This window comes from Periplaneta americana, chromosome 11 (assembly GCF_040183065.1).
Source record: "Periplaneta americana isolate PAMFEO1 chromosome 11, P.americana_PAMFEO1_priV1, whole genome shotgun sequence".
Lineage (NCBI taxonomy): Eukaryota > Metazoa > Arthropoda > Insecta > Blattodea > Blattidae > Periplaneta > Periplaneta americana.
Window position 1 is genome coordinate 111,507,994 of NC_091127.1, and position 12,038 is coordinate 111,520,031.

At 32.5% G+C, this 12,038-nt stretch overlaps 2 protein-coding genes across 11 annotated transcripts in view; one reads left to right on the forward strand and one right to left on the reverse strand.

Moving 5' to 3' along the window:
- The window catches only part of Sap47 (Synapse-associated protein 47kD), a 680,382-nt gene extending 670,172 nt beyond the window's left edge, over nucleotides 1–10,210 (reverse strand). For 3 of the 6 annotated variants that reach the window (XM_069839891.1, XM_069839887.1, XM_069839890.1), the window contains exon 1: nucleotides 9,900–10,199. In XM_069839891.1, the coding sequence (XP_069695992.1) occupies nucleotides 9,900–10,054 (155 nt within the window). In that variant the 5' untranslated portion in view covers nucleotides 10,055–10,199. Of the gene's footprint in view, nucleotides 1–9,899 lie in introns of all 6 variants that reach the window. The other 3 variants (XM_069839888.1, XM_069839892.1, XM_069839889.1) reach the window with 3 other exon arrangements.
- A 945-nt stretch (nucleotides 10,211–11,155) lies between these two features.
- woc (without children) overlaps nucleotides 11,156–12,038 on the forward strand; it is a 163,898-nt gene continuing 163,015 nt past the window's right edge. For 3 of the 5 annotated variants that reach the window (XM_069839897.1, XM_069839901.1, XM_069839902.1), the window contains exon 1: nucleotides 11,156–11,302. The gene's annotated coding sequence lies outside the window, so the exon portion shown is untranslated. Of the gene's footprint in view, nucleotides 11,303–11,472; nucleotides 11,982–12,038 lie in introns of those variants that run through there. The other 2 variants (XM_069839898.1, XM_069839900.1) reach the window with 2 other exon arrangements.

The window sequence follows — 12,038 nt, forward strand, 5'->3', positions numbered from 1 at the left end:
GAAATTACGAACATAATTTGAACATCAAGATAATTTATTAATATCATGCAAGGCGACATAAGTGATCCCGTACGACGGAACTTCTCGACGTCAGCTAACATTGTTGTGTTATTTGGTGCCACGCTCCTGGTACTGCTTTTAAACGTGGCGCAAGCTCGGCCCATTCTGACGCCCCACTCCGTAGGTATGACCGGGAATAATGCTCGACAATAAACACCTTCTCCTCTGCTGTGAGAACCGTAATTGCAGAAATCAAGACAACACCTAATTCACAATAATTATGTCAAACTATTATATAGGCCTACAATAAATAAATACTTCGTTGCTAGGGAAACGTGGACAGCAGATGAATAAATCATTTCAGTGTTTTTTATTTTACCGCATACCGTATTATTGTGCCTACTTTACAAAGAGCTCAGATTTCTAGCATTTTGTTGCGTAAATCTCCGAATTTACACATTCTGTAAAATAATAATAATAATAATAATAATAATAATAATAATAATAATAATAATAATAATAATAATAATCTGGATCGTTTGGCTGTCAGCACACAGTATTTTTTTTTGTTGACTACTCGATGGCTGGAAATTCCTTGTATATAAGGGCAGCAGTGAAAAAATCAAAACAACAGGCATTCCCAAATATTCCTACATACCCGATTCTTATCACCCGCACCATTTTCTCTGTTTCACTTATTCTCAGTTGGCGCATCAGCAGTCCGAGTGTCAAGTGCGTGATTTTATTTTATTTTATTTTGTGTGCGGTTTGTGTTAGTGCGTTCGTTTGTAACGACTCTTGCAAAATTATTCAAAGTGATAGAATCCCTAAAAGAATACACTTCCCACGCACACGTCATATAGGCCTATTACGTCATCCAACTTCCTCTTTTTCCATCGGGAAAACAGGGACTCTTCCTTGGATTCTACCAAATTTAAACTACCGATAATATAAATTGTAAACAATTTTAATAATGATCCTCCCTTGACAAAATTCTGCCACTGAGTAAGACACTTTACATAAAAGAAAAATCCATGGAAACAATAAAATATATTGAAACAAATTTAATTCTTAAACACAATAATGGAACATGAAACTCACCAAGGATGAGGAATGAAACTAGCAATATGAATATACTGAAGGAGGGGTAGGAGGACTATGCCGTATGTCTATGTAGATTTTGTTACTCTATTATGGATTTAAAAATACTCAGATCTAAATACTGTATGTCATTTTTTTTTAGTTCAAAGCGGGGGCAGATTTCAAATCCGGTAACTCCTCCCTTTCGTAAGCCCCTGAAAGTATAACAGAAAACCCTGAAACGTTGTTAGCTGTGTTTTACAACCAGAAAAAAGGTAAACAAAATTAAGTACCGAACTTTAATGTAAAAAAGCATAACTTACATAGGCCTGTCAACCTGACATATCATCAATATTCCGTTTTTTAGGAATACAGTAAACCCTACAAAAATTGGATTTTGCATATTCCCTTTTGTTTATTAGGCATATGTCAAACTTTGTGCGTATAAATCCTGGCCCTAAACATGACATTGAAACCTATGATCGAGTGACCACTTTCGAATCGGTTTTATCATAAATACTAAAATTAATGTGTCACTAGACCTATCATCACGCGCTATAATGATACTTTGTACTTGTCAAAAGTCAGTGAAAGTTCGGTGACTTCTGACAGGCGAGTATTGTTGAAATGCTCGTATTGTTCACAGTACCGGTATAGCAATGCATTAAGGACATGTATAACTATCTTTCTGTATAATTTGCAGCACACAAAAATCAAGTACATAAAATAGGATAATTTATTCTATACGTAGATTAATATGATGATAAAACAGAATGAAAAAAGGATAAAGTAAAGGGTTCTTAAGCTCGGGATCTCCCCATTAGTCTACCAGTCGCACGTCTACGCACTGACAAGTAAATTGTACTGTGGATACCTCATGTAAAACACCACGGTTAAGTTACTTCATGGAAATCGGAGGAAAGTGAATAAACTGAGCGAAAATGAGGCAGACTGCAACTTTCGTTGCCAATAGATCGGTCATCTTTAAGAGCTGTACAATTTGGAGTTGCTTTAGCCTACTTGATTTCCCTACCATCCGTAACAAAATCATCGAAATCTATGACGCCAAAAGGGCACAGGCCTACTCTACTTTTATCGTTAACAGTCTCTCTCTCTCTTGAAGTAATTACCTACTTAATGTTACATTAGGATGTGCCAGATACATTTTGAAGGCCTATTATTATTATTATTATTATTATTATTATTATTATTATTATTAGAGACGATAATTCCAGGCAAATGCATGTTTTTATAGAACATTGCTCAAAATTAGTACTTATTCATTACTTTCCGGTTCCAAATATGTGTACTTTTTTCGTGCATGTTTTGGCCTTTTTGGGGATAAAAACATGCAGAATGCATATTTAAACCATTTTTAGCTTAATCATGCATATAATATACATCATATTCCGTTTAAATACATGTTTTAATGATTTTGAGTGGAGACCTCAGTTTCTCGATTTTTATGTCTCTTATTTTAGCTTCAGAAATCATGAGTGAAGAAAGAAAGAACTAAATAGAAAAAGGTTTATTCAAGTTTGCACTCATAACTTCTGGCGATGTGGAGAGGTCATTTTCTGCCTACAAAAATATATTGATTGACAAGCGCAGAAACCTCATAGAAGCCAATTTAGAAATGATGTTAGTTGTTAACTGTGCAAAGAAAAGTGAAGTTACATAAGAAATTTGAAACAAAAATGAAAGTGCATATTTTAATGTATTTTCCGCTTGTTTGTGCATGTTTTATAGTTTGATAGTGCATGAATGCATGCATATTTTGGGATTTTATAGTGCATGAAATTCTCGTCTATTATTATTATTATTATTATTATTATTATTACTATTATTATTATTATTATTATTATTATTATTATTATTATTATTAGAGACGATAATTCCAGGCAAATGCATGTTTTTATAGAACATTGCTCAAAATTAGTACTTATTCATTACTTTCCGGTTCCAAATATGTGTACTTTTTTCGTGCATGTTTTGGCCTTTTTGGGGATAAAAACATGCAGAATGCATATTTAAACCATTTTTAGCTTAATCATGCATATAATATACATCATATTCCGTTTAAATACATGTTTTAATGATTTTGAGTGGAGACCTCAGTTTCTCGATTTTTATGTCTCTTATTTTAGCTTCAGAAATCATGAGTGAAGAAAGAAAGAACTAAATAGAAAAAGGTTTATTCAAGTTTGCACTCATAACTTCTGGCGATGTGGAGAGGTCATTTTCTGCCTACAAAAATATATTGATTGACAAGCGCAGAAACCTCATAGAAGCCAATTTAGAAATGATGTTAGTTGTTAACTGTGCAAAGAAAAGTGAAGTTACATAAGAAATTTGAAACAAAAATGAAAGTGCATATTTTAATGTATTTTCCGCTTGTTTGTGCATGTTTTATAGTTTGATAGTGCATGAATGCATGCATATTTTGGGATTTTATAGTGCATGAAATTCTCGTCTATTATTATTATTATTATTATTATTATTATTATTATTATTATTATTACTATTATTATTATTATTATTATTATTATTATTAGAGACGATAATTCCAGGCAAATGCATGTTTTTATAGAACATTGCTCAAAATTAGTACTTATTCATTACTTTCCGGTTCCAAATATGTGTACTTTTTTCGTGCATGTTTTGGCCTTTTTGGGGATAAAAACATGCAGAATGCATATTTAAACCATTTTTAGCTTAATCATGCATATAATATACATCATATTCCGTTTAAATGCATGTTTTAATGATTTTGAGTGGAGACCTCAGTTTCTCGATTTTTATGTCTCTTATTTTAGCTTCAGAAATCATGAGTGAAGAAAGAAAGAACTAAATAGAAAAAGGTTTATTCAAGTTTGCACTCATAACTTCTGGCGATGTGGAGAGGTCATTTTCTGCATACAAAAATATATTGATTGACAAGCGCAGAAACCTCATAGAAGCCAATTTAGAAATGATGTTAGTTGTTAACTGTGCAAAGAAAAGTGAAGTTACATAAGAAATTTGAAACAAAAATGAAAGTGCATATTTTAATGTATTTTCCGCTTGTTTGTGCATGTTTTATAGTTTGATAGTGCATGAATGCATGCATATTTTGGGATTTTATAGTGCATGAAATTCTCGTCTATTATTATTATTATTATTATTATTATTATTAAAATTAGTAGTTTGGCTGATTGTCAAATTCTTCAAACTCATATTAATTCAATTGCACTATGGAATGAAAATTTACCAATCCAAAACTTTTGCTATTTCCTTCTCACGTAAAACTACATCCCAAAAATTTAATTATTCTCTTAATAATGTCATAATTACTAGGAAAGATAGTATTACAGATCTTGGTGTCTTACTTGATATATTCCCATGATCATGTGCAATATATTTATACCCATTCATTAAGAATGTTTGGTCTAATTGAACCGGTGAGTGGAAAAAGGGAATAACTACATTTTTTTGCTAAATTGAACTGAGATAGCCATTTTGTTCCTCAATGATAGACCCATTGGATGAACTGAAAAAGGGAATATTACTAGCATTCTTATCCGAGTAAAATCTCAAGTCTGTTCTGTGTTGAGTGAAAGAAGGAAATAACTTCTGTAGTAGTTCCCTTTTTCCACTCAAGATTGTGCCAGGGCTGACTCAGCTGTTCTATTACAGCTAATATTGAAAAACGTTTTATAATAAACTAATAATAAGCTACATGAAGTAACAGATACACGTAAACAAAGGGACTACATGCAGAACTTGTCACTTCCCTTTATTCCTGTACAGGAGAATGATGTTTTATCTTCGCAAGCTTTGAATGTACATATTCTGTATTCATAATCTTTCTAACAACACGTCTGTTTTCTACACATACCATGAGGGAAAAGGAGTCATGTAGGTATTCAAAATCATGTGAAATTTTCTGAGAAAAACAATGGTGCAATCCGTTTTGAGATATATCTAATAGTTTTCAAGTTATGACACAAACATTAGTTACTGCATCTACAGATATTTTGTAACATGATACAGTACTAAGGTGGCTTTGGAAAAGGTATTTTTATGCAATTCTCGTAATTAACTTTTCCTGCTTTACTGTTTGGTTAACCTGTGACAGTTTCAATGCATTGTTGTAATTATTTGAAGCTTTCCTGTAACAAATTTCTTGATTTTCGTGATGGCATTATCGAAAGTGGAAAGAATATTGATATCATTCTTCATTCTGGTAGGTTAAGCCACAGAAATGTTGCAGCAGACTGAACGAACAGTTCTCTGGACATTGGATCGGTTGGCGTGGACCAGTAGAATGGTCGACCAGGTCTCCAGATTTAACACCTCTTGATTTTTTCTTTTGGGGTTACATAAAGAGCTTGATATACGAAGAGAAAATTGAGAATATGGATAGAACATTTTGTAGCATTCCCGGGGTGATTTTAGCACAGGCTTCAACGATACATTTCATTAAATGTTTCACATTCTCAATTTTCTCTTCATCCTACCAAGCTCTTTATGTAATCCCAAAAGAAAAAATCAAGAGGTGTTAAATCTGGAGACATGGTCGGCCATTCTACTGGTCCACGTCGACCAATTTAATGTCTAGGGAACTGTTCGTTCAGTCTGCTGCAACATTTCTGTGGCTTAACCTACCAGAACGAAGAATGATATCAATTCTTTCCTCTTTCGATAATGCCATCAAGAAATTTCTTACAGGAAAGCTTCAAATAATCACAACAATGCACTGAGACTATCACAGATTAACCGAACAGTAAAGCAGGAAAAGTTAATTACCAGAATTGCATAAAAGCACCTTTTCCAAAGCCTCCTTAGTACCGTACCATGTTACAAAATATCTGTAGATGCAGTAACTAATGTTTGTGTCATTATTACAGTTTTCTTTAAATAACTTGAAAACGATTAGAGATATCTCAAAACGGATTGCACCATTGTTTTTCTCAGAAAATTTCACATGATTTTGAGTATCTACATGACCCCCTTTCCATTTAAAATTTCGAAGTTGCATTCAAAATGGCGGCTTTTAAAATAGCTGAGAGCTAGAATCGAATGTGTCACTGGTAGAGCATTTGGTGTTACAAATACTGATAACACATATAGCAATCGAAAATCAAGCATATAGAAGATATTTATATGGTTCTAGACTTTTGATTCACCCTGTATATTTTTTTCCATAAAATTGTAATGTGGAAGTCGTTATTAACCTATTTAATCATTTATATACATTTTTAAAGAAGAAAAAAAAATGGAGGAGAGGTTAGGAAGCTAATAAAGTAAGTGTATGATTATTGAGTGGAAAAAGGAAATAAGTTTTAAAATTTAAAAAACTTGTATACAAATATTAACAAGGTATAGAGCAAAATTTGATAATAATATATATACTACAAACAATAGTGAACATTTTTACTGTTGACAACATTTAAATCAAACTTAACAGAAAAGCTGTAGAAAGTTTTTTTTTTTGTTTCCTGAAAAGTTGGGTTCAAAGTAGTTATTCCCTTTTTCTACTCACTGATTCAATTAGATCTATAACTTATTCTTTTTCTACCCCTATGTGTTTATTAATTTTATACTATACATTGGTCAGATCCAAGCTTGAATATGCATCTGTTGTATGGAACTCCATTACTTCCACCGACTCGACTAAGCTGGAGAATATTCAAAGAAAATTTATTTATTTGTGTTCTTATAGATTTTTACGTAATTCTGATGATTATATATATGAGGTTAACTACAAATATTTTAATTGCTATAGTTTATTTGCCAGACATCAAGATCTTGATTATTTATTTTTTTGTAAAGTCCTTAAGGGTGATATTGATTGTGAATCTTTCCTAAGCAATATCAGTCTTCGTATTCCTGCTAAGGGTTTAAGATTTCATAAAATGTTTTACAATAGAAATTCTAAATCTCTCTCTCCGGTCTGCAGATGTATAAAATACGCTAATCTGCATGGATCTAACTTGGATCCATTTAATGTGTAGTATGTACACATTGGAGTTTTATATCAGTTTAATTTATGTCTTTTGTTTAAATATGTATTACAATATTATTCTCGTTATCTTTTATATCATTTTGTAGTTTATTCATTTATATGATTCCATCCTTTCATTTTCAATTACAATTACTTTTAATTGCCATTATTTTATGTATTTTAATCATCCATTTTATTCTGTCTATTCAATGTCATTATTGTCGTTAATTAATTATTGTTTTTATGTGTAAGAATTATTTTATGCACTTTTATTGTGATTAATTATGCTTTGTGCTGAACTGTTATTGGCCTCTGGCTATTGTACAGCACAATAAATAATAGTAAATAAATAAATAAATTATTATTATTATTATTATTATTATTATTATTATTATTATTATTATGGTAAAGTGGCTGCATCACATAAATGCCATATCACCATCACCATTACCACCACAACCACCTTCGGAGACAATGATCGTCATGAACTTTTAAAAATAAATTCTCTATTTGAGGAATTTTTCATTCGGAAAGAAATAAGGATCCATCACATCGCCATTTTGTAGTATACATTATGGATTCGTATGGATCTTCTCTTCCAAATTCTAAAATTTCATCTGCAGATACAATGATAAAAGACTAAACATAAACGCGTAGAAAATTGACGTGCTAAAGCCTTTTTCGGTTCTAACAAAGCTAAAAATATCTAAATTGCATTCTTTCAGTGTCACAGTAGCCTACTCATGTCTAAAATTCAGATTATGATAAAGTCAAATAGCAGATTAACTTCGCCATGTTCAATTCTGATCAATTCACGATTTCATGTTGTCCATACTTCATACTGATTAACTTTTTATTCACCATCTACTTTTAACAGACAAATTAATTACATTTAAGTAAAAATTAATCATCAAATATTACCAATATTAATACTGACAATGATTTATGTGCATTAATTCAATTATTATTTTAATACAACAACATTTCAGACTATACCAGTAGAGAGTATTTCGCGTTTAATACGAGAATTTAGGAATGAAACTGGTGGGCGTGTTCTTCGGCTTAGCCAACATCGACAATACTGTACGCACTTCCACCTAAAATTCAATAGTTACGAATATAATTGCACGAAGAAAACTAAAACATCTTGCAATTCACTTAAACTATTAGGTAGGCTTACAGTATGTAATCCTAGGAATCCAGTCAACTGGTAGTAACTCACACAAACAGTAATTTACTCTTGAGCTCAAGAATTAAAAGTAGGCCAATTTTGTGATATATGTAAAAATTACATACTTGCGCGCTTGCGCACACGCACGCACACACACACACACAGGCTTACCTCAGTTGCACAATCATTCTGGTTAAAAGTCAAGAAATGTAGTCAAATTGTTTGAACCAATACCTAATTCATGAACTCACTTTGCTCAAGAGCTCACAAATATTTCGGGCAAGCCTATCAATGTTAGGGAGACGTGCAGTTTTTGGAACCCTGTATCTAGATTTGAGGTTATTTTCCATTTTGTTTTATTTAGCCTAAGTTTCATGTATAAATATGGGCATAAGGTATACTACTGTGCCTGAAATGTTGAGAATAAGAGAACCTTTGAGCGTTTACTTGCTAAACTAAGGATTTAAAACTTATTTTATAAATAACTCTCTAACCACAAAACTTTTCATGGGTATGTTATACCTCGTTTTACTTGACAACGCTTTTTAGTTCTTTTAGCACCCTGATTATTATATTATTTATGTCTTTGTTTTATTAAGAATTTTAGATAAGGGCTCAAATAGCCACAGTATCTGACGCGCTCTTCTTAAACCCTACTACTACAACTGGGTATGTTAAATTTAATCACTGTAAAATGAGCAGAGAAATACACAGTCAATTCCTAAGGACATTAAACATATTCCATTAAAAACGAAAAGTTCGTAAAAACTAAGTAACAGAATTATTAGTGTGCTGATAAAATATTCGAATCTTATCATTACAAGTTACAAAGAATAAGCCCAATGACTAGAACAAGGCTAGGGAAAATCATCCAAAGGCTTTCATAGAACCCACTTACAAGAACTTGGTCAAATATTGCAGTACATAATATTCTAATACTCAAGTAACATATCCACAAAAACACAGATGACACAAGAATGTTTAGTTTTTCATTATAGAGACTCAAGAATTTCTAAGAGAGTTTACACTTAAAATTGAAATATAAATGTTACCGTAACTCAAAAATAGTGTAGATATGCATCAATTTTAGTGATCCTTGCTGAGTAAGAAATCTGTCATGTATATATTGGAACCTGTTAGGTTACTTACGGTTTTTAAGGAACCCGCAGGTTCATTGCCGCCCTCACGTAAGTCCGCCATCGGTCCCTATCTTGTGCAAGATTAATTCAATCTCTATCATCATATCCCACCTCCCTCAAATCCATTTTAATATTATCCTCTCATTTACGTCTCGGCCTTCCAACTAACACTCTACATGAATTTCTGGATTCGCCCATACATGCTACATACTCTGCCCATTTCAAACGTCTGGATTTAATGTTCCTAATTATGTCAGGTGAAGAATACAATGCACCCGTTAGGTTGCATAATATAATTTTCTGTGGCCTCTTCTACTGTACATATCGGTATTATATGTTCTGCATAGTGTTTAATTACTTTTATCCTATTCAGTCACAAAACATCGTTATTATGTAGTCCTTAACCTAGCATACGGTAGTTGGAATTGAGGATAGTTAATGTTTAAGGCACACATAAAGAGTAACATCAACGAGAGTTCTAATTAGGAAACACATTTCATAAATTAAACAGAACAGTCCTTACCTCGCATCTTTCTTTTCGCCTTCTGTGTTGTTACCCGTATCAATTTCTGTTATGGGAGAGGACAGTTTTTCGTCCTCTGATTTAGACGGATCTCCTTCTTTTTTACCAGTACCACCCATCCAGGAACTCACTTGGTTTGTAAGTCCAGAAAACATTTTGAAAGATTCAGTCAAATACACAATCACAATAAAGTCAAATAATACTCACTGACACTGCATTTATGCGTACGAACCGCACATACTCACAGTCCACTAACCAGCTGACCTGACAGCTACATAAGCGACTCTAGCGTCAGCTATTACGTTACTACTGCGCCGATCGAAGTTGTTTTTTGAGAAGACATTTATGAATTTCACCGCTAGATGTCACACAAATTGTCTTATTGGCCATAGAGATAAAAGACTTTGTGAAATCAGAAGCCATTTTACTATGGTCAATTTGTCACATTTATAGTTCTTTAAATGAGATATGAAGGTATAACAAATTTGTGTAGTCAGCAATGGAGAACGGAGTTGGAAGTGCTTTATCCTACTTTTGTATTACATCGGTTAAAGGCAGTCAGAATTTTTCCATTGACTTCAAACTTTTAATTTAAAAACCTTAGAGATGGGAATATTGTATTTCATTTGACATTGTTGATTTAAAAATCATATAATTGAAATGATGTAACTTTTAAAATTGTATTCCTGATTCCATGAAATAAGTATAGTAAATAAAACTAGAAATTGACAATCAGTACCTATCATAAACTTGTTCTGCCTCAACAGTGTTGAAACAAAAATTGATATTGTCCCAAGTTAGTTTCTTTCAAAATATATGGCTTTTGAATCGTTTATTGAAGATATCACGTTATAAAATATTATATAGTTTCAAGGTTTTGTTTATCTCATGATGAATTTTCGAAGGTCAATTAGATTGAATCGTGTGCACTTTGGTGTGCATTTGATATGAAAAAACTCGTAGTGGACCAGTCCATTATTAAACAGTGAAGTAAGGTATATGTTGGTTGTTAAGGTTGTTTAGATATATCCTTTCCAAATTTTCCTTCTCCATGTGATATCGCGGGCTATCCATGGTAGCCAAATTTACAAAAATGTAAGACCTAAGAAAATCAATGATGTGTAAATGAGAAATCACTTTATGTACAAAGAGAGGGTTACTTTTATAATAGAATGCTAGAAAATGCTACCTTGTGCTTTTCCACTTGTTATCTTTCAAAAAGAATTTCAATATTTTGGAAACTGTTGTGTTATGTTCGTGCTTTATTTGTGTATACAGTTGGTATGGATCTTTGTCAAGATACCGCCATCTCTTGGATAAAAAGATGCGGTTTTTGTTATATTTGGATTGGTATCGGTACTTTTAACCTTTAACTACATATAGAAATTCTAATATTTGTATATGTAAGTATTATTCAAATTGTAACTACTATTATATCTGTGTCTAGGCTGTAAAATGGGTAGCAGTTTCTTTTGTGCAGTGGCCTACACGTTCAAGATGGGCACCAATAGCAAGGGACACTGTATATATATCTTAGCGGGCTGAGGTTTATGTCTGGCGTTCTTCTGATTGGATAAACGAGTGAAAGATGCTGTTATAATGTTGTCTCGTGCTTTGAAAGAGTATTAAGATGCAGTTTGAGATGCATATCTGCTTCAAAAGTGATCGAATTGTGTTATTATCGCCAATATTATAAATGCCCGCAATTTAGAGACAGGGTGTACTGTCTACTCAATGCAAACTGGCCATAAGCGCGGGAGTTGTTGAGGACCATTTAAATATAATGCTTCTGGCGTGTTTTAAATATATTTTGGTAGTGACTGAGGCATTCAGGCACAATGAAAATATCATTTAAAGATGTTTTGGTAGTGACTGAGGCATGCAGGCACAATGAAAACAGCATTTATTCATATAGTTGGAAAAATTTATTAGTTTTTATACATAGATTAACAGTTGTGCTTAAGATTGACGCTTAAGATTGACTGGTGATTTAGTGCTAGAATTAAATGAAATGCTTTATGCAGCGATAATAGTTACAGAATGAGAGTTCTCTATCGATATTCTATGAGAAAAAATGCTTATGTAAGTTTCTATTATTACGCCTACTGTTGATAGCCTTTTATAACTGTGGTAATGGAA